This window comes from Rhamphochromis longiceps, linkage group LG7 (assembly GCF_057381845.1).
Source record: "Rhamphochromis longiceps isolate RC_006_pf linkage group LG7, R_longiceps_female_GT1.1, whole genome shotgun sequence".
In the NCBI taxonomy this organism is placed as follows: domain Eukaryota; kingdom Metazoa; phylum Chordata; class Actinopteri; order Cichliformes; family Cichlidae; genus Rhamphochromis; species Rhamphochromis longiceps.
This window is the reverse complement of record NC_140563.1, coordinates 50,033,073-50,055,575: the sequence shown is the minus strand read 5'-3', so window position 1 is coordinate 50,055,575 and position 22,503 is coordinate 50,033,073. Positions and strand designations below refer to the sequence as shown.

At 38.6% G+C, this 22,503-nt stretch overlaps 2 protein-coding genes across 3 annotated transcripts; both read left to right on the top strand.

Moving 5' to 3' along the window:
* The first annotated feature begins 523 nt into the window (after nt 1-523).
* Nucleotides 524-13,106, top strand: lman1 (lectin, mannose-binding, 1). Of its 2 annotated transcripts, XM_085414093.1 has the most exons (13): nt 531-783; nt 1,813-1,967; nt 4,109-4,216; nt 4,543-4,604; nt 4,911-5,010; nt 5,143-5,266; nt 6,429-6,487; nt 6,689-6,821; nt 7,079-7,266; nt 7,557-7,633; nt 11,800-11,962; nt 12,050-12,174; nt 12,268-13,106. In XM_085414093.1, the coding sequence occupies exons 1-13, from the start codon at nt 564-566 to the stop codon at nt 12,302-12,304; spliced, it is 1,551 nt and encodes a 516-aa protein (XP_085270219.1). In that variant the 5' UTR covers nt 531-563; the 3' UTR covers nt 12,305-13,106. The 2 variants fall into 2 exon arrangements, with proteins under 2 accessions (XP_085270218.1, XP_085270219.1); XM_085414092.1 differs by lacking the exons at nt 11,800-11,962; nt 12,050-12,174; nt 12,268-13,106 and adding an exon at nt 8,788-9,172 and having other exon boundaries at nt 524-783.
* A 2,048-nt stretch (nt 13,107-15,154) lies between these two features.
* cplx4a (complexin 4a) lies at nt 15,155-19,544 on the top strand. The gene is made up of 3 exons (XM_085411323.1): nt 15,155-15,429; nt 17,217-17,304; nt 19,317-19,544. Exons 1-3 carry the CDS (start codon nt 15,266-15,268, stop codon nt 19,542-19,544), a joined length of 480 nt encoding a protein of 159 aa, XP_085267449.1. The 5' UTR covers nt 15,155-15,265.
* Nucleotides 19,545-22,503: the final 2,959 nt, after the last annotated feature.

Below are 22,503 nucleotides of genomic sequence, written 5' to 3'. Positions count from 1 at the left end.
AACGGTTGCTGGTCGGTTTATAGGCCTCTGTGACTTGAATCAGTGTTTTGTTTATTTATTTATTTATTACAAATATACTGCATGGTAAAATGTCAAAATATCTCACATGAAAAGGCATTCTAATCAAAAGCATGTTGGCGGAGTGAATCCACCCTTGACATGTAAATGCTATTTCACCATTTTTGTCAAATTTAAATTGAATTTGCATTACAGCTCTTTTTTTAAAAATTGCCAATTCCAGCCTATCACTAGCAAGGATGTGGCCATTTGAATTTCTGCTGTGGTATACTGCCTCTGTTCCTGGAAGCTTTATTGTAACTTTTTTCCGTTTATTTATTTGTTGTCTGATTATTTGGCTTTTTTTTATTATTATTATTATTATATTCGCCGTTGATTATTCATGTTGTCGTTTACTTTTGTTGGTTGTGTTGAGATAGCGCAGAGAGGAAGGGGCGGGACGAAATAGGACCCAAACATCGTCCAATGAGAAAACGCCCTGTTGGCCCAACAGGCATCCCGTCATGCTCGCGGACTCAGCGCTACGTCAGCAGTGATACAGAAACATGGCGGTGCCCATAACGGAGAGCCCGGCTGTCGGCGCTCGTTTGTTGATAACAACTTTTGTCACGACGCTAATATTTCACAGCAGTGTGGCCGACATCGCCGTGGGAGCTTCGACGACAGAGGAGGCGCCACACCGCCGGTTTGAGTACAAATACAGCTTCAAAGGGCCGCACCTGTCTCAGAGTGACGGCGGTATCCCTTTCTGGATCCACACTGGAAGTAAGTTTGTGTCCAGCTGTCAGCATCACTGAACCGCTGCTCGTCAAATCTCTTCGACAGCCGTTTGTCCAGCTGGCACGAGCACGGCTGAGGCCATGTCCTGTTTGTGGTTTGTTTCGGCTCTGGGGTGTCCAGAGGCGACAGCGGCTTGTTTTGTTCATTCACAAGTGCACTAGGAAATGCTTTGATTTTAGCACTCGACTCCCAGTCTCATTTTCATTCAAATCAGTGCAGAGCTGAATAAGTCAGAGTTAAGTTCGAAGTCCTGACTGGCGCTGGGGAGTGTGCAGACACAGGCCTCCTCATTGTTGAACTTTCCTCTTGCAAAAATAGGCCTTTGGAGTCTTGCATCACACTGTGAGTATTCCTGCTGATACAAGAAAGCTGCACCAGCTTACACTGCATTCTCTCTAAATAACACTGCATGAAGACCACCTTCATTAGCATTCTGCAGGTTATTTCCTCAGTGAACTGTTTATTGGTGGCTTCATTAAGTGTGTGAGTAGAGGTTGACAGGAAGCAAAGAGAGAGAAAACAGAGCACCCAACATATTGTGAATAAACTTTTTTTCTGTTGTCCCCCAACAGCTGCAAAGATTACTGTCACATTTGAATGCATATTAAATATGACCTTTTACACATTCCCAGAGCACAAGCTGATGCTCTTCTTTGCTCATTTTGTCTTACAAGAGCTCCAAAGCCATACTTCCTGTGATATAAAACTGCTAAAAATATTTATTCATTTATTTATTTATTTATTTATTGACCTGGTACAAAGTAGAAGCAGTGTAGCATTTGGAGAGGGGAAAAAAGCGTACAAACAAATCAGGTGCTAGGCAGTAAAGAGCTTATCAAGTAGGTACAACTTGATAATGCTGACGTGTAATAACAGTAATACACCTCTGCAGCAGTAGTGGGGGAAAAAACAACATTTATTGTGTCACTTAGTTCTTTTCCACAGATTTGTGATAGTAGAAAGTTTGTGATAAATTAGTAAGTAAACTCACTTTGCGTCCTCTCTCTGTTCTAGATGCCATTCCTAGCGCAGACCAGGTGCGCATTACGCCATCCCTCAGGAGTCAGAGGGGTTCTGTTTGGACGAAAAACAAAGTCAACTTTGAGCACTGGGAGGCCGAGGTGACATTCAGGGTATCTGGAAGAGGAAGAATGGGAGCTGACGGTTTGGTAAGAAGGGGAAAAACCTCAGTGTGGGCTGATTGTGCAGCTGCGAGGGTCTAGCTTAATTTTCCACCGTCTACTCCAGCATACTCCAAGCTAGCCTGTGCCAGTCTCTTCCTCATGATGAGCATAAACATAAAGAGAAATCTTTCTAAAGCCAATAGGAAACAATTTTTTTCAAAGATGATAAGAAAATGTGTGTTTGTTAGCTGACCTTAACCAGTCACATGAATGGCTGAGGAAAAACACTCTCAGTGATCCCACACTGATTATCACTGCTTCTGGCTCAGCTTAAACCCCCTCCTCTATATTGGACATTTAACAACCACGTATGGTGGTAACTCCTTGAGGTGGATGGCTGTTGCTCGGGAAACTGGTTGCAGATCTTCTGCACCAAAATAGTAGTTTTTCACGTTTGTCTGCAGTTACTTGCTAACTTCTAGCTGAGTGATAGTAAAATGTCAAAAGGTCCAATGCAAATTAGAAATGAAAAAGGTTCACCTTCAAAATAAAGTTTTGGCTCAGTGCTGCAGCCAGCATTTTTCAAAAGGCACATCTTTTACTTTGAAGGCAAACCTTCTCCATTTCCACTTTTCACAGTTTCACTACTGCTCAGAGAGCAGCTGGGCAGTGTTTGTAGACAAGACCGCAACTTCCATTGAAACAAAGACTGTAGCAATATGGTAGCAACCAAAGCAGTCACAATGAGGGTTTATCTTACTGCTTGTGCAATACACATTTTCACTTAGCAACAAGGGTTGCCAGGGGGTCACTGACCAGTCCATAGGTCTGTGTGACTGGGACTTTAGCAATCATTTTCCCTGTAACTACCATCAACATCCAATAACTAGTTGAGGAATAATAATTTTTCCCTCATAGCCAGTATTGACTGCGTGGATGGAAGAAATCTCCCCGTTGCTGTACAACAGGCCAATATTTCTTTTGTGGATAATCTAATAGTAGATATTAAGAAACTTGCTTCAAAACCTGTTTCACCTACACACCCTGTTTCAGGTGTGTCATACCCATAGGGTTGTATGACAAACACTGCCTAACAAGTGTAATGTGAAGCATAAAGATATTGATTTTACTTGTAAAATAAAAGTAAAATTTTATTTGTATAGCACCTTTCAAGACAAAAATCACAAAGTGCTTCACAGAAAAACTAAAACATAAAAACAAGTTTAACCTTGTAAGAGGTTAAACTTCTCTGGGGAGCCTAAATGAAGCACTTCACCCAAATACACAATTGCATGCTACAAATATGTAAAATTGCAGATTTTTATATTGTCAATGATGTAGCAGTATTTCATGCAGTTTAGTTAGGTGCTGTTTCATGTATATAGCACCAAATCACAAATAATCTCAAGATGTTTTATATTGAAAGATTGAAAGAAAACCCCAACAATCAGAGATTAATAGTGACTAATGAGTAAATACAGAGTTGTGTGTAAACACGTCAAGAGTGAAAAGAGGTGAATAAAGAAGAAACACACAATGCATCACAATAGACCCAGTAACCTTGGCCTGTTACACCATATCGTCATCTGACACAAACTTTAAGCTTTATCAGAGGTTTTAAGGCTAATCTTAAATAAGTGCGCTTCCTTCTATTTTTAAATACTCTAGGAACCGCAAGTAAACCAGCACTCCGAGAACAAAGTGTTCTGACAAGGACACTATAGCTTATGAAATGAACTTACACTGTATCCGTTTAGGTCAGTTGTTAACAAGAAACTGGAGTAGAGAAATGGTGCACTGTGTAGTCAGTAAGTGGCATTTTAATCTTTATTAGATAGTGACAGTGTAGAGATAGAAAAAGGAGAGAGGAAATCAAAAAGAGAACAGATAAATGTATGACACTCAACTCAGCTGGGCACGCAGAAAAGGCTCTGATCTGATCTGATCACACTGTCTTAAAATAATATTGCCAAACCATCAAAATAAAAATTGCTTTCCAATAGAAAACAAATATATGTGTATGTTTGTATATATGTAATCACCCATATATCAAATTTCCTTTAAATATTAAATCAGATATTCTTTATTCAGCTCTAATCCCATGGATTCCAAACAAGTTCTTTTACATAAATGAGCTATTTATTGTTTTTTATTTTTATTTACTGACTTATTTTTATGGCTGACAGGCCGTGTGGTTCACCAGCACACAAGGCCTTGAGGGTCCAGTGTACGGAGCTGCTGATCAGTGGAACGGAATTGGAGTCTTCTTTGATTCTTTTGACAATGACGGAAAGGTTGGTGTCAGCTATAGTGTTTAATAATGGTAAAACCTTAATGAGTAATAAGCGTAAAGTGTAAAGCACTATAGCTTTATTCACATTTGTTTCTGTTATTGTGTGGTGGGAGCAGTCGGTTGAGAGACTTTCTGCCTATATTATAACAAACAGCTTGATTTCTCAGTCAGGAATCATGTTAGCAATTAAGAACCCAGAGCTTTTTGTTTATGTGAAATTTAAATTTTACTTAGTTAAATAAGATTACCTAAACATCAAATCTATTTCTGTGCTTTAGATGACAAAAAGGATTAATTTTTTTCTTTGTTTTCTGGGAATCTTTCCAGAAAAATAACCCAGCTATTCTCGTCGTGGGAAACAATGGCAACCTTGTTTATGATCATCAAAAGTAAGTAAACATTTCTTGCGCTTTCCTCTGATGTCATCACCAACTCAAATTTTACCAACTTAAAGAAGATTAGGAAATATGATTATATTTGCTTGGAAAGTAAATAATCCTCTCTCCTTCCTAATCTCCCTTGGGCGAGTGAAAGCTTTAAATCATTTTTTTAAATCTTAAATTCTGTGCCTACTGTACCATAAAGTATATACGCAGGCATGAATGTTATTATCTAATAAACGTGAGTGTGTTTTCCTCAAAGTTTAACCGTAATTATGAGGTGCAAGTAATAGTTTTTTGTTTGTTTTCACGCAGCGATGGCTCCACGCAGGCCCTCGGTACATGTTTACGAGACTTCCGCAATAAACCCTACCCTGTCAGAGCCAAAATAACATACTACAAAAGGACACTGACGGTAGGAGAAAACATGAACCTTTTAGCATTAAGTGTGTATATATTCACAATGTGAAGTAAGAGAAAAACAATGGCACTTTTGAGACAGTAAAAATGTAGCTGTGTTTTTGTTTTTGCTGTTTTTCCTCTTCAGGTCTTGATCAACAACGGTTTCACTCCGGACAAAGAGGACTACGAGTTCTGCACAAAGGTGGACAACATGGTCATTCCATCTGACGGTTTCTTTGGCATTTCAGCTGCTACCGGTGGTTTAGCAGGTATTATTCTATTTGCTGTTAAAAGTCTTTACTGTCTACAAAATCAAAATTTCGTAAGCAACGGATTTCTCTGTAATAACTCATATTCGACCCAGCAGTCGCTCTTAGCTCACTTTCTAAACTGAGCCACGCTCACAGGCATTTTATCAGCCGCATATTTTTCCTCTTATTGACTTAGCTCCTCCTTTTACCTTCAAAACCATCCATATGAGGTGATAGCTTCACACCACAGCTGCAGATTTGTTGGCTGCACAGAAACGGTTTGAATCTTTTGTTCCACTATTTCCCAAACAGTGACTGTGGAGGTCATTTGAGTACAGTCCTTTTCTTAGCAGTGTGGTCTTCTGCTGCTGTAGCCCATCTGCTTCAAGGTTTGATGTCTTGTGCATTCTGAGATGCTTTTCTGCATTTCTTGGTTGTAAAAATGGTTAACTGTCATCTTCCTATCAACTTGAAGCAGTCTGGCTATTCACCTCAGACATTAACAAGGCATTTCACCAGTTTTTGGAACTGGAACTCACTAGATGTTCTCTCTTGTTCGGACCATTAAAACATAGAGATGTTTTTTTTGGAAAATTCCAGCAGATCAGCAGATTCTGAAATACTCAGATTAGACTGCGTGGGACCGACAACCATGCCAAAAATCACATTTTTTTCCTCATTCTGATGCTCTGTTTGAACTTAAACAGGCCCTCTTGACCATGTCTACACATCTAAATTCTTGCTGCGATTTAACTGGCTAATTAGATGTTTGTATTAATGAGCAGTGGCAGTAGTAGCACTAGAAATATTTCAGGTCTGCCTTCTATTAAAGACTTAATTTCATTTGTACTGTCTAGTAATTTTCTGTAGTTAAAACATTATTGAAACATTACCTCAGTCTTATGATGACGTCACTAGTTTTGCTGGTCTGGTCTTGACTAGTTAAATTGTTTCCATCTTAACATTATTGCCTATTAGTGCTACCTTTAGTCCTTGTTCCTAGTATCACTATTTGACTTACTGCTTATTGGTAATTGCTAATTACTAATATAGCATGATAGTATTACCTTATTGCAGTTGTTTCTGAGATATTATATTATAGTCTTAAAGTGTGGTAATTCAATAATTTTATTTCTGATGTTTGTGATTTTTCTCATTGAAATTTTCTTTTGTCCGTCAGATGACCACGATGTTTTATCCTTCTTGCTATTCAGACTCACAGAGCCTGGCCAGCAACCGGTAACTACATTTTTTTTTTTTTTTTGTCTAGAACTCCTAATACGTTTCCAATCCGTTGTGTCTTTTACTCACTCTGTAGTTGTGTGTGTGTGCGTGTCTGTCTGTGTGTGTGGACGTGCATGTGTGCGTGCATATGCACTATACACCCAAGCAGAGCCTCTATTGAGTTCACAGAGGGGTTTTTTGTCTTTCCCATTGAAGCCCCCAGTTGAATCTGAGATTCCTAAAGAAGAGAAGGACAAGTACCAGGAGGAATTTCAGAACTTCCAGCAAGAGCTCGATAAAAAGAAAGAGGAATTTCAGAAGGAGCACCCGGACGTCCAAGGAGAACCAAGTTAGTTTTCTGAAGCATGATGGTCCAAACAGTTGTGTAAAATTACACAATGAATGAAAAATACACATTTGTTTTTATTTATATTCTATATTAATCTGTTACGTGTTACCTAAAAAAAAAAGTTAAATTATTTGAAAAATATGAATCAGAATACATTCAAGACAAATATGTCCAAATATTACTTTTGTAAATCTACATGAAAAGTTTACAAATTTCTTTTCTATAATTAGGTTTTAATCTGCAGTCTCTTTTTTCAGTCGATGATTTGTATGAGAGTGTGAATGACCGGGAGATTCGTCAGGTGTTTGAAGGCCAGAACCGGATCCATCTGGAAATCAAACAGCTCAACCGGCAGCTCGCTATGATCCTGGACGAACAGCGTCGATACGTCTCCGTCATCACGGATGAGGTCGCCAAAAAGGGGGCAAACACTGAGTCAGGACAGGTGGGCATGTCATCAAGAAGCAAACTTACGCAAGCTAAAGGTGTTCGCTGTAAAGCTGCAAGATAGATTTTTAGATTTTGTTACGAATGGAGAAGCATGTTTCTTTCTTCTTCTTTTTTTTGTTTCTTTTTACATTTTAAAAATGTGTGTCGGGACTTTGGACTGTCTTTCTATGAACTCCTACCTTATTAAACTTTTCATCTGAGCACTTATCAAAACATAGGAAACCCTTTATATGACAGCTGTAACAGTATGAACTTTGAGACCATTGTGCTTCATTTCTCTCTTAGCTGGATTCTGCTGGTCAGCAGCTGGGCTCCATCGTAGCCACGCAGCAGGAGGTTCTCAAAAGCCTGAACGAGTTGAAGTAAGTAACAACAGTGTTTGTTGTTGACAATCAGTTATTCTTAAAAAATAGCTGTTTTTTCAAAAAAACAACATAAAGACACATCCGTGATACTCCAGAAAAACAAGGGAAATCCTGCCGCTTAAATCCATCACATCACATTTAATCTTAGGAGAGGCTGGCTGCGACATCACAGGTGTCTGCTGTCCTGATAATCCAGCGGCTGTAACGGCTTCCTCCACAGTTGGTAACGCTCGATTTCTAGGCCCAGATTTACTGATGCATTGCGCCAGTGTAAACTGGGTTTTGGCACAGAGACAAGAGTGCCCAAATACCTAATACCAATTACCTAATAAAAAAAACTCATTTGCAATGAATCCGTTGCATGATAGAGAAATACCGCATGAGCGGGATAGTGTTGCAGTCGTTTGGACAGACTTTTTGACAGCTGATCAGGAAGCAGAGAAACCCAAAAGGTGGCTGATTAGGAATTCTGTCATACCACAATTACAGCTCAAAGTGCACACTGATATCCAGCTCTAATGTGCTTCTTTTAAAACCATAAAAATAGTCACCTGTGCTCAGATTTCATTTTTCGCAGAGAATGATTGATTCTGCTACTTAGAATAAGTGAGTCTGATTTGGTGTGTAGGTTCAATGTTATATTAGGTCAATAACATATCTTTGCTTATGTATTGTTTACCATAAGCTCTTTATGGACTATGTCATTGTGGGCATGCCAGCATTTTTAAATACACTCAACAAAAATATAAACGCAACACCTTTGTTACTGCTCCCATTCCCCATGGGATGGACGTAGAGACCTAAAATTCATTCCAGATACACAATATAACCATCCCTCCCAAACAGTGGTCACAAATCAGTCCAAATGTGTGGTAGTGGGCACATCTGCTATATTGAGATAATCCATCCCACCTCACAGGTGTGCCACATCAGGATGCTGATCTGACATCATGAGTAGTGCACAGGTGTACCTCAGACTGCCCACAACAAAAGGCCACCCTGGAATGTGCAGTTTTGTCTCACAGCAAAATGCCACAGATGCCACAAGCAATGAGGGAGCATGCAATTGGCATGCTGACAGCAGGAATGTCAACCAGATCTGTCGCCCGTGCATTGAATGTTCATTTCTCAACCATAAGCCGTCTCCACAGGCGTTTCAGAGAATATGGCAGCACATCCAACCGGCCTCACAACCGCAGACCTCGTGTAACCACACCAGCCCAGGACCTCCACATCCAGCAGGTTCACCTCCAAGATCGTCTGAGACCAGCCACCCAGACAGCTGCTGGAACAATTGGTTTGCACAACCAAACAATTTCTGCACAAACTGTCAGAAACCATCTCAGGGACGCTCAACTGCATGCCTGCCGTCCTCATCGGGGTCTTGACCTGACTCCAGCTCGTCGCCGTAACAGACTTGTGTGGGCACATGCTCACATTCGATGGCGTCTGGCACGTTGGAGAGGTGTGCGCTTCACGGATGAATCATGGTTCACATTGTTCAGGGCAGATGGCAGCTGAGAATGTCCCAGTTCTTGCATGGCCAGCATACTCACCGGACATGTCACCCATTGAGCATGTTCGGGATGTGCTTGACCGGCGTATACGACAGCGTGTACCAGTTCCCACGAATATCCAACAACCTCGCACAGCCATTGAAGTGGAGTGGACCAACATTCCACAGGCCACAATTGACAATCTGATAGACTCCATGCAACGATGTGTTGCACTGCATGAGGCAAATGGTGGTCACACCAGATACTGACCGGTTCTGGGTCCCCAGACCCCCAATAACGCAAAAAACTGCACATTCCAGGGTGGCCTTTTGTTGTGGGCAGTCTGAGGTACACCTGTGCCCTACTCATGATGTCAGATCAGCATCCTGATGTGGCACACCTGTGAGGTGGGATGGATTATCTCAATATAGCAGATGTGCCCACTACCACACATTTGGACTGATTTGTGACCACTGTTTGGGAGTGATGGTTATATTGTGTATCTGGAATGAATTTTAGGTCTCTACGTCCATCCCATGGGGAATGGGAGCAGTAACAAAGGTGTTGCGTTTATATTTTTGTTGAGTGTATGTCTGCTGCTTGATGAGTGAGTCGTTATGACTGACTTATGAAACAGCTACGTAGTCTTACTCACTCTTTTGTCAGCCATTTAGCACAAATATTTATTTTCCTTTCAGGAAAACTTGATTGACAAGTTTGATTCAATCTGGGCGTTTTTAAAATCGAGCTGCACGAACAAAGAAACTGGATTTATTTATTTTTATTAATGCATATTTGTCTTGTGTTAATTTTAACACACCATCTGCATAAAGATTTAATCAGAATGACAAGATATTAAAGATTGTAGTTTATGTAACATTAATCTCTCATGTATCACAAAAAAGCAAGCTGTTTATATGCCCTAAATCCAACAGGACATTCATTCTCAGATGACTGCATACATGATTTTCTTTATCATATTGTTGACCCATAATTCCCGTGGCACTCGACTCTTGGTTACTCGTTTGCTAAATCTACCCAAGCACTCTCAGTTTTTGTTTTTTGCTTCTTCTTTTTTTTAATCCTGCAGTGAGTGGGAAGATGTAATAATTGAATATTAAGGGTGCTACACAGGAGTAAGCTGATTGGCACAGTAAATAAGTTTGCTGGCAAAAGGCTTCAGCAGCTTCTGCTAATGTGCTAATGTGAGCAACTGATCTGTATTACTTTATAGATTAAGTGCTCAGTTTATCCTGACCCGTCTTAAACACAGAGTTTATGATAGGACTTAGTCTCGCTCCAAACCTACATAGAGGGCTCTTTGCTCATAAATGGGTCACTTGGAGTAGACGAAGATTAGACGTAGGGTTTAATAAATGCTCACTTACTTCCTCAAGGGAGATTCCCCCCCCCCCCCCACATGTCCGTGAAACAAATTAGATTTTGTTTGTATGTCGTCCTTGTTTCAGACCTCGACCATGTGGCCGAGCAAGAAAAGGCCCCTTCTTAGCACCGTTCTGCCCTTATCAGCTTAGTAGTCTTTGAATACATCTGTCATATACAAGCAAAATACAGTGTCCCATCCTTTTGATTTCTTGTCACAATCTCCCTCAGGGCTGTCTTGCTTACACTAGTGGAATTCTGCTCATTTGTCTTTTTTCCCCTTCATAATCGCCTTAGACGTGTTTAAGATGATAGAGGGGAAACTAGTTGCTTCCTCCCTGTAAGTAATCAACTTTTAGAAATTACATTTTGTTGAGAAATGTGATCCTGGCTTAAAGTCTTTCTTCTCTTCTGGGAATGCTTTGCATTCAATGTAGTCTTCCTTTAGTGATTAATCTGAAAGTGAAGATGCAGATTTACAGATTTCACATTCAGTCCTTGGTGGGCCTCAGCATTAGCACCTCAGACTGGTTTATTCTGCTATCTGACGGGGTGAATGTGAGAAATGATTTGTACTAATTTCCATTGATAAATCAAGGGTGAATGGCAGCTTGACACAAATCTTCCAGACAGATGATGAAGTGACCAGGATAAACCAGTCTGAACTGGTCAGCATATGTTCTTTTGACCCTGACTGTTCAGTTAGTGGTGCACAGGAGTTATAGAAGAGTGTTTCTACCAGATATAAATGAGCAATTTAAAGATTGAGACGGTAAAATGCTTCCACGGGTGATCAATTACAGTTAGAAAGGCTCTCAATTTCACGCACATCCACATTAATGGGGACCAGCTATCAGATGCTTTGTTACATTTTCAGACAATTTTTTAATTTTGTCTTCAGCATGTTAGCCGTCCCTCTCATAGATGCATAATCCACATGGTGTCCCCCTGTTTCTGAGCCATTTCTTATCCCTCTGTACTTGTAATCTGTTGTAAGAACATGTTTTTATAAGGGATTAATTTAGCAATCATGACCTCTTTTATCAGATGGCAATTTTCTGTTTTTTCAAAGTTTGAGAATATGTAGCCTCCAGTGAATAGGGATTAAAAGATTAATTTTTAGACAATTTATATGACTTTAAATAAGCAGCACCTCACAGCATGTTTACTGTTCAGCATGTTTCCCCACATGAATTCAATCAGCAGTGATTTATTTCAGTCCTTTTGAGGCTTCTTTAATGTTAATGTCCAGTCAGTAAGCATGATGTCTCTGTCCTTCTGCAGAAGCTCCTTTCACGAGTCGCTGAGACAGATTGGCTCTGTCCAGAATCAGGGTAATCAAGCCGCTATGGGGACATACGAGACCATGCAACATTTCAGCGACATCAAGGAACATCTGCACACCGTCAAAAGGGACGTGGAGCACCTGGTTCAGCGTAATGCTCAGGTATGGATCGGAGTCTGAACTCTTCTGATCTGTTTTACAACAAAAAAAGTGTTGACTGAACTCGCTGATCTGCATTGTGTTGTTTAGAATCCAGCTGACAAGGTCCTGAAGTGTCCCGAGTTGCCTCCCATGCCTTCCTGCTTATCCACTGTTCATTTTGCAATCTTTGTCGTGGTCCAGTCAGTCCTATTCTTCTGCTACGTCATGTACAAGTAAGATATCAGGTTGTAATTTGGGTTGCATCTGCCTGGAAATCTAACCACTCCTCTAATTTTTTTGCATCCTTTTCTTTATTTCTTTTGCAGAAGTCAACAAGAAGCAGCAGCTAAGAAGTTCTTTTGATGACCTACTTTCATAAAGCCAAAGTGTATACATGAGGGAATGTCCATTTCCATTTTTTTTTTTTTTTTTTTTGGATGGGGTTTGATTATTTTCAGTGTAAGTTATTTTACTTAAAAAATTGGTTTTGCTGTAGATGTTTTTTTAATTCATTGCAGATTTGTAATTTGATCAGTGTAACACTTCTGGATTTCCAACATGATGCAACATGTTACTTACAGTATTCCTGGTTGGTCAGATCCTTAGATTCTTTTTTTTAAAAAAGAGAGAAATCTGCCACAGTCCCATTCCCTGAAACAGAACCTGTGTTTTGAAATGTGCAATTTTGTATAAAATACGGCAGAACTATTGATAATGTAAACCCAGACATTGGATTTCTGGGACTGTTTATCTGTTTCAGTTGAGTCAAACAAGTCAGAATCTGACATATCCTCTACCTGAACAATTTACATAAACGACTGTAAACAAATAACTGCACCATGCCTGGTTATTGTTCCACACTTCATACATGGTGCATCTATGCTCAATAATTTGTTTTCTGTTAATTTCTCATTATCACAATTTTCCCACCTATTGCAAAAGACTTCCTGGACGCTTTATTAGGTTAACCATGCTAATACTGGGTTGAATCCTCATTTGCCTTCAGAACTTCCTTAATTCTAAATGTCAGATTTAACAAGATGCTTAAAACATTCAACAGACATCTGCACATCCACGACTGGACTCGATTGGACTGTGATCGGGGGTCTAGAGGCCATTTTAGTAGAGTGAACTCACATTCATGTTTAATAAACTAATGTAAGATGATCTGTACTTTGTGACATGGTATCATGTGCTCGTGGAAGTATTCATCAGGGGATAGGTACACTGTGGTCATAAAAGGATGGACATGGTCTGCAACAATACAGTACTCAGATTATAGTGTTTAAATGACATTGACTAAGGGGCCCAAAGTGTGCGAAGAAAACATCTTTGACACCAGCAGCCGGAACCCTTCATAGGTATGCAGAAGAGCATCTCTTAATGCACAACACGTTGAAGCAGATCCGCTATAGCAGCAAGAGACCACATCAGGTGCAACCCCTATCAACTAAGAAAATGAAACAGGTGTGACAAATCCATGCTTTTGTTGTTCACACCAAATTCTGACCCTACCATCCAAATGTTGCAGCACAACTTGAGACTCATCAGATTTTCTCCTTTCCAGACCATTCTTTGTAAACTCTACATTGTGTAAAAACAAACCAAAACAAATTGTATTAATTTTTATATTTTGGTATAAAAAGTGAAAGATTCAATTCTTTCGGAGGCAAGAAAGAGCAGATTTACCTCTCTGGGTTTTAAAAAAATGTAAAAACCGAGAAGAAAAAAACCTCATATTTGCCATCAACTTCTGAAAACAACTGTGAATAGTTACAGAAACCCCCCCATCTCTGGGCAGGTCATGCAGGATGAAATAAAGGTGAAGAAGGAAACTGTTCTCTGGTCCAACAAATTAAAAGCACTTTCAAAAATGATGGACACCATGAGGGGGAACATCCAGCTCATTACCAGCACACTCTTTATAAACATGGGATGGTGGTTGCTTCCTGAGCAGGTAAAGTGATTACAAGTGGGGTAATTATGACCCCATTATTTTTTAAATAGCAATAATTTCTCTTTATTTGTTTATCATACTGTTTCTTTCCTTTATGGTGTTCAATATATTTTGAAAAAATATATCAGCAGGATTGTACATCCCGTCACCGGTACTGGTACTTATAAAGCACTTCTCTGCTGCAACTGAGTAGAAAAGCATTCCATTCAAAGAACAAGTCTCATTCACCCAATCATACACGCATTCACACAAGTGGTTTTATTTTCCATATTCAGACTCTGATGAATGCAGGTTCATCTCCAGGTGCAGCATCTTGCCCAAGGATACCTCGATACGCAGACTGGAGGAGTACTCAAGGCTCAAAACTACAACTCAAAGAACTGTACGGATCCTCTGGTGCCAGACATCACAGGCCACCATGACAGGTCTCATATCCATCCTCCTATGGCTGAGAGCTGCTTTGAATCCAACATGAATGAGGCCTCCACAATCAGGCAGGTGGTTTAAATGTTGTGCAGGAGTTCTCTATGATGTTGTTTGATTGTATTAATGAAATTAAAAACAAAAAAATAAACTCTTACAATCTGCACTGTACTCTCTTTGGTAGTATGAGCACCACCGAGTTATTAAATCAGCAGAGCAGCTTTCCTAAAATGTTCAGCGTGCAATCATTCGTGTACAGGTTCCTCGCCAAACTTGAATTTTGATTGCGTGATAGTGAAATGAAATGAAAGGTCCCCACCCTTCCTGTCAATCATCCTCCCACAGAACAATAGCACTGCTTGAGGGATGGCTTCACAGGGATAAACAAGACTCTAATCCTGCTCCTCTCTCTCCACCCTGCTACTCTGCTCTTGGCAGTATGAGCTGCACACGGGCCAACCCGTACTTTACTAATATGATTAAGCAGCAGTGGGTGGAAGCCACATATGTGTGGTGATAAACTGAAGACGCCCCACTCCAAAATGATTTTTGACACGAGCGCGTCTCCAACTGTTGCCAAAGAATCCCCGCAGTGTCAGAGTTATTCGAAAAACATCCAGAAAGTCCCGCATGATTTAAAAATAGAGAGAAAACAGGCCATCTGCCTCTTAGTATAGTGAAGCAGGAAGGATTAAATCCAGATTATGGACGAGGCAAAACGTGTGTGCGTTTAAGTGTGTGCATGAGTGTGTGTGTGTGTGTTGTGTATGTTTCTGTTGCTTGTTGCCAGTGTGTCCTTGGGTCCATAGACAAGCAGCAGGTTAGCTAGAGAGCTACCACTGGATTTGACAGCTATAGGAAGCTGAAGCGAAGGGGAGCAGGATCATATTCATCAGCTCAAAATTCCTCGTAGCCGTAAAGGGTAAAGAGTCCCAGAACTGAAGATGGCTTTCTTGATCAAGAGCATGATTGGGAACCCCCTGTCAGGAATGGGTCTTGGCGGTGGAGGTGACAAAGAAGAGGAGGCCACCCCCTCAGATCCTGCCAAAGCCGCAGGGATGACACGCGAGGAGTATGAAGAGTACCAAAAACAGTTGGTGGAGGAAAAGTAAGTAGCAACATGGAGGGTACCCCCTGTTTTTTTCTTAACGGCTGTCACGGGCCCACCAAAAACAGTATGGCTGCTGACTGTGCAATCTGACCTTGACGATGCCAATGTGGATATTATTTCTTTTGAATTTACAATAAGCAAGGTGTGTTTCTGAGCAGTGGATCTGTCATTGAAGGTCACAGAAATCATACCACCACAGTAAAAATGCTGTAACATTTAATCTTTTTTTTTTTAAATTCATATTGTTCTACAATATAATCCGTCAGGGCTATATGTCATAATGGACCCAGCTCAGTGATCTTCTATAATCTGTCATCTGATTCTGCATCGAGAACAGTTATTGCTGACATTTTGAGTGACTTATTCAAATTTTGAATTTAAACAAATAATCAAGCAAAACCTACCGCGTGAAGAGCATTTTCTCACTTTTTTTCTTTTCACTTTCTTACTTGTCTTTAAAAATAAAGTAACATTAATAATTTTGCTACATTAAATATTGAAATAATGGCATAATGTGAGTTTACAAATAATTAAATTCAATTAGTTTTTTTTTTTTAAATGCACAGATTCTGCAGCATGAAGCAGATCCATGCAGCCTGTATTATATAACAAGTTTAATCCTGCCTCTCTACTCCCATGTTTGGGTACTTAAATCCGTTTAATTTTGAAAGGCATCAGAAAATGTCTACATCTGTATTAACTGCACAATCCTACCATTGATCAAATTCTCCAAAATGATGATTCACACACAAACAGAATTTGTTAAAGAAAGAAAACGAAAGATAAAAAGCACCTCTTCAAAGCAAAAATAGGCCATCTGTAACTTGTACTGCTGTGAATAAAATTTCAATAAATGGGAGTTTGTTGGAAATCTTAACCTTAACCACCTTGGTTTTTTTCACTATAGTTTATATTGTGGTGTCTTGGCTGGATTTCAAACCTGCTTGACTCAGTCTAGCCCAATAATCCCATCTTTAATTGGCTGAGGGAAAGTACACAAGCTTTGTCTCAAAAATGCAGGAATATGCAGAGTCTGGCAATCACGATCATCACGTTTTTAACTTTTTTTAACTTATCACTGATAATCTGAAAATCATGATTCAAAGATCAAAGTATCATCATTCAGAAAAAAGTTTAAATGTTGTTTATAATGTTACAGTGTAATAATTTATATATTAAATATGCAAATGTTCTTGCTGAGCAGCAGTCTCAGCATGTACTTCATCTTTTAAAGTTATAAGTGTTAAACTTGGGCAGCATACATTAAGAAATATTGTATAATTTTTATTATAAGAAATATTAATTTTACACATTTTACATATTTTTTAAAAGCTGCAAAATAAGAAAAAAAATTACATGTTAAATATTAAAAAAGAACAGCTATACCACATATGTCTACTAAACGTAACTTTATTAAAGCTGCTATTACATACAGCATGAGCGTTCCAAAAACAGCTAATAGGTAAACTAGCAGTAAGTAAAATGTTATTTTTTATATATTAAACTACATACTGAGAGCCTGTAGGTGGAATGAACCATGTTAGTACATAAAACTGAAATTAACTGGAGGATGTTAAAGGCACTGAGCATTGATGAACACCAAACAATAAAAAGCAGAATAAAATACTTTAAAGATTTTTTTTCTGTAGTTATGTCAGAATTTAAAAGAAAATCTAAAAGTAAACCAGATTTCTTGCACATTCGTGGTTCGGGAAAACTTTTAATTATGACTAATGGCCAACACTGAAGGATAGTTTACTAATAACATTTTTTTGTCCCGGAAGGATGGAGAGAGATGCAGATTTCTTGCATAAGAAGGCAGAGAGGGCAACACTGAGGGTGTGCCTCAGAGATAAATACAGACTCCCAAAGGTAAGTATACCCACATTTTTTTACTTTTACTTTGGGGACTTACTCAAATTTGATACAGATTCATTATATTAATTAAGGCTGTGTCAGGTTCCATGAAATCTGAATGATTTTTATTGCTTTTTGGTGATTTACACCATTGTCTACTAATATAGCAAATTACAGCTATTGGTTTACTTGAGTTAATAGATGCACTTTCAATACAAGAGTTCACTTTTGCAAGCATTTTATAAACATATTAACATTCAATATATTTTCATAGAAGCTAGCTATAAACAGAGGTAAGTACAATTAAAATTGCAAATATAAATATATTAATATACCTAATAGACCCTGGTGGTTTTGGTTTAAAAAACATTAAAACATGCTTATACTGTATCTGCTTACAATAAATGTGTTTTAAATTGTTTAAATGTAATTTTTTAATTAGATTACAGGTATGTATGAGGGATTTTTTTAAAGATTAGGGCAGGTAATAATAATTGACAACCCTTTATTAAGCTTTATAAAGAAAATTAGATGGCTGAGCTAAGTGCCCTGTCTGTAGGTAGAAATAGCTACTTCATGGTTAGTTTAGGCTATCTTACTCTAATAGTAGTGCTTGGCAACTCCAGCCTGGACAACAGGAGGTAGAAGTCATGCCAGTAGATTAGTGGAAAAAGATTCAGCCAGTGTCCCGGAGATGTTAGCCTATGTGTTGCGCACTGCGCCTTGAGTCGGACAAAGCCAATTGCCACTGAACAGATGTCCCAGGCTCATCAGGAAGCACCAAAGTTATTCAGAGTGATCTGGCTTTAAGAAACAGCAGCATCTACTTTAGAGTGTTCAAAGTGAGCTATTCCAGGATTTCCAAGGACTCTGAAAAGAAAAAGAAACTGTAATGGAAGGAGAAAACAAGGTATGGTAGATTTTTTTAACACCATTTAGAGCTAAAGACCAAAAGAGGGACCTTTAATTTGATAAACATGTGATTAACTATGTGTTCTTTGGTGGAAATGGCAAAATAAGTTTCTGTTACAGGTTTTCTAACATCGTGATTGTTATTTATCTAAATGAAGAAATGAAGTGATGACCTTGGCTACCGGAGGTGTTTCTAACAATCTCTTGCAGCAGGCATGTCATTGTTTGTGTTTGTGTTTCAAACGGCAAATGGATTTCTTAGCACTGTTTCTCTTCTAAATTGAAACCACATAATTATGATAAGGATAATGGCTGAAAGAAGTACGTGCAAATGTAATTATGCTTGGAGAATGATGGCTACATCGCTCATCACTCTTAAAGGGAACAAAGGTCAAAGTGTTTTTACTGGAGATTAGCATTTGAAATAGATTTTTCAGCAACAAGAAAAAAGCATTCTTTGAATTATGTGAAGCAGACAATATGAATAAAAACATTGGTGTGGTAAGAAATAGGAATGAGGTCTCGTGCAAGGCTATAGAGGATATCTTTAGATTCTAATAGGAAAGGATAAAGCAGGTCTGCGATAATCCCTCAGATTGAACTTTAAAGTACCTGTAGTCACAGCACAGTGCCTACTGCATGACTATTCCAGATATTAAGTGATTAGATTTTATTTGTTGAAAAAAAAAAGGCTTTAAATTTAACATCTTTTCTGATGCAGTGACACATGAAGTGTGGCAGTGTGGATAATAACATCAGATGAGACTCATGCCTGCTTGATAAAAACACAGCCAGCCGGAATATCCTCGAGTGCAGTTACTTGAACGTGGATTAAGACAGATATCAGAGTCTATCTGTTTGTCTTCTGCCTTGTTTTTAACTTTGCTTGTTTACAATTTGATTTCAAACCCAGAAAAATGTGCCTAATTTGAAAATAAAGGGGTAAAAGGTAGATCTTTAAAAAGCCTGTTCAATTCTCTTTGTAAGAATTCAACATAAAATGTAGAAATGCAGTGATCATTATCCAGCTCGCTTTATAAATCAACTTTCACCTTAACGCACCGATGTTCCTGGATTCTGACCGTGCTCTCTGTTCTGATGTTGTCACTGTGCAGAGCGAGCAGGATGAGAACATGATCGAGATGGCCGGGGATGACGTGGACGTGCCCGAGGAGCTGCTCAAGATGGTGGATGAGGACGCTACAGAGGAGGAAGGCAAAGACTCCCTCCTGGGTCAAATTCAAAACTTGCAGAACATGGACATGGACCAGCTGAAGGAGAAGGCCTCGGCGACGGTCACCGAGCTGAAGACCAAAGCAGAAGAGAAGTGTTCCGTCATGTGAGCAGCCAGAGAGGGCGTGTGTGTTCACAAAGTCGGGAAGAAGAAGAAGAGAGAAGAGAGGAATGAATATCACCACTTCCTGGGGGAAAAAACACGTCTGGGATACAGTCAAAACGTAAAAATGCCTGCAAAGTATTCATTTTTCTTATAAGAACGAAAAGGCATTATCTTCACCAGGGTGTTATATCTTTACCACAACCAGTCTGCATCTATTTAAGAATATACATTAAAGGTTTCCATGTCAGCTGATTACTCGGTGGGTAATCGTTTCCAACTTTCCATAAAAACAAAATAATACTATTTGAAATCATGTGCTGAGTGCCCTATCCGCTCCCTCCCCCTCATCCCCGTTTAGACAAGAAATCTAGAAAAGTACATTTTCCTGATCCACTGCCACAGTTGATTTCTTTTCATAACTCCTTCATAAAGCTACAGGCCCTGATATATTTCGAAATTTGTAATTGTCATATAATATATTATATTTTTCTCTGTTTATCAAAAAATTTAAATGTTCAATCTCTAAAATTGTTTTGCGGTTCATTAAAATAACCAAGACTTATTAAACCAATCCTGTCTGCGTATTTCCACTTTCCTTTTGGTTTCATGGTGATTTTTCTTTTGTATATGGTGTTGAACTAATGAAATGTAGTCTTTTTTTCTGTCGGTGTTACTACAAAAGGTGATCTTTACAAGTTTTGACATTATAGTTGTAATAAAAACTGTTGTGTCTGACACATTTGCGGAGACGTTTGCAGATTTGCACAAACTGTAATTTCAAAATCATTACAATAAAAGCAATGCTCATAAACGCTTAAAACACACATGGTGGCTACACTGAGAAAACTTCAAATAAAGACATGTGTGGAATACAAGTAATGTCTTGGTTTGCATTGTTAAGCTTGAAATATCTTCTCAAATATCTGACTTTTTTATGTGTCAGTTATGTGCAGCAATTTAAGTGGAAACACCTTGTTATGAATGTACTGTGTATGGTAATGTGATTTTACAATCAGATTTAGTGGCTTTTAAACTGGTGAGCCAAGCAGAAATTCTGTTGTACAGACATCAAATATTTAAGATTAAGTAACTATAATCCCATCTACTGAATCAGGACTAATACAGTAAGTAAATAAATAGGTCTTAATTTAATTGGGCATTATCCAAACAGTTTGGAACTATAAGGCAGAAAAGGATGGGGGCTGGGGGGACAGGGAGTCACAACCTTAGGAGTTTCACATGAACCCAAGATGTGGATTTGTAAAGTCTGGAGATTACGTCTAATAGGATCAGCACAGCCAAGGTTGTCAGCCTGTGCCGTCCTCCTCTCTTTCTCTCCAGATGAGAGGACAAACTCAGGTTTTGAAAAACCAACTATCCAATTCTCCTTTTACAGAACAAGGAAGTACTAGCTTGGAATATTTCCATAACACCTCCATTCAGCCAACAAAACCTTTGCAGCATAAACATGCTTGCAGACATGCTTGTAAAGTGTGAAACAAATGGAGATTTAAGAATGAAAATATTTTCATTTCTAACTATTTAAAGAGCTAGCAAAAAGTAATGGCTAAACAGTTTAAGCTAACATAGTTAGCTTAAAGCAAGCAATGCACTGTTAAAGTATACTTTTTCTTAAATTGAAAAATTTACTGTTGCTAAAAAAATAACCAGTTATAATGAAAAATTATATGATTACCCATGAGTATTGATATACATTGCTAAAGGTAAGAGTTAAAGCACTGAAATAATAATGGATAAATGCAAACAATAACACTAGTTAGCTACCGGTAATCATAATGGCTTAATACTTGAAATTGTTAGCTCCTTAAGGTGCTAAACAGAGAAACTGACTCACCAATGAGTGCAGCCAGTGCAGGTTTAACAAAATATTAACAGGAGCAGAAGTTCTGTTAGTTGCTTAAAACATTCTCCTGTATACTCGCAGCTTAATTAGAGTTACCTACCAGCACCATAATAGTTTAGTTATGCTCACTGATGCACTGTGGCAACAGAAACCCTTTATTAATAAGTCAAGGCTTTTAATTATTCCCCAGAAGGTCACAGCATTGGTCAGGATGAGCATAATGTAAATCTTTACTTTTCTACACATCAGATGGATGGAATTCATCACAGTAAACCTATTGTTAAACCACTTGTTACACTGGACCTGCAGTGGAGCTCTTGGGACAGTTTTAATTTAATAAAGTGCATTTAGTGTAAAGTTAAAATCAGAAAAGCATCACTAAAAGTCAAACTCAAATTCACCAAAAACACAGACAAAATAATGGTAATGTTTATTATTAATTCATTATTCAAGATATTATTACCTTGTAGAACTTATGGTTTTCCCCTTACCCACTGTTGTATTTTTCTATCTAGAATAATGATTGATTGATTGATTGATTGAATCTTTATTTTGAACATGTTGAAAAAGTATAAAAAAAAATAGAATTAAAAGAGACAAATGAACAAAGCAAACAAAAGGAAAACGAGCAACCACAACTCCAAATAACGTCCATGTTCAAAAAGGAGCAGGAAGAAGCATAAGCTTTTCAACTAAACTATTTAAATATTGTACTTTGTACCTATCCATTTGACTGTATCCCCAAGCCATGCTTAAACTTGGGAATTAATTTCCAACAAAGTAAAATCTAAATCATACACCATCTGGTTTTTCAGTATTGTTTTATTTCTTCACAGTACATAAATGGATTAATAAATGAAATGCTAAAGTACAATCCTACATGGGGTATCACATCATTTACACACATCAACAATGTGTGTTTTTCATACGGTTCTGTCCTTATCATGTAACAGTTATGTTTATTTTTAGCTTTTTGGGGCCTTTTTGCTTTTGTTTTTAATAGGAGAGTAAAGTAAGCAAGAAGGTAGAGGAGGAGAGTGAAGAGGGAAACAAGCAGGGGACACTCAAACCCAAGGTACTGTAGTGAGGATAATAGCCT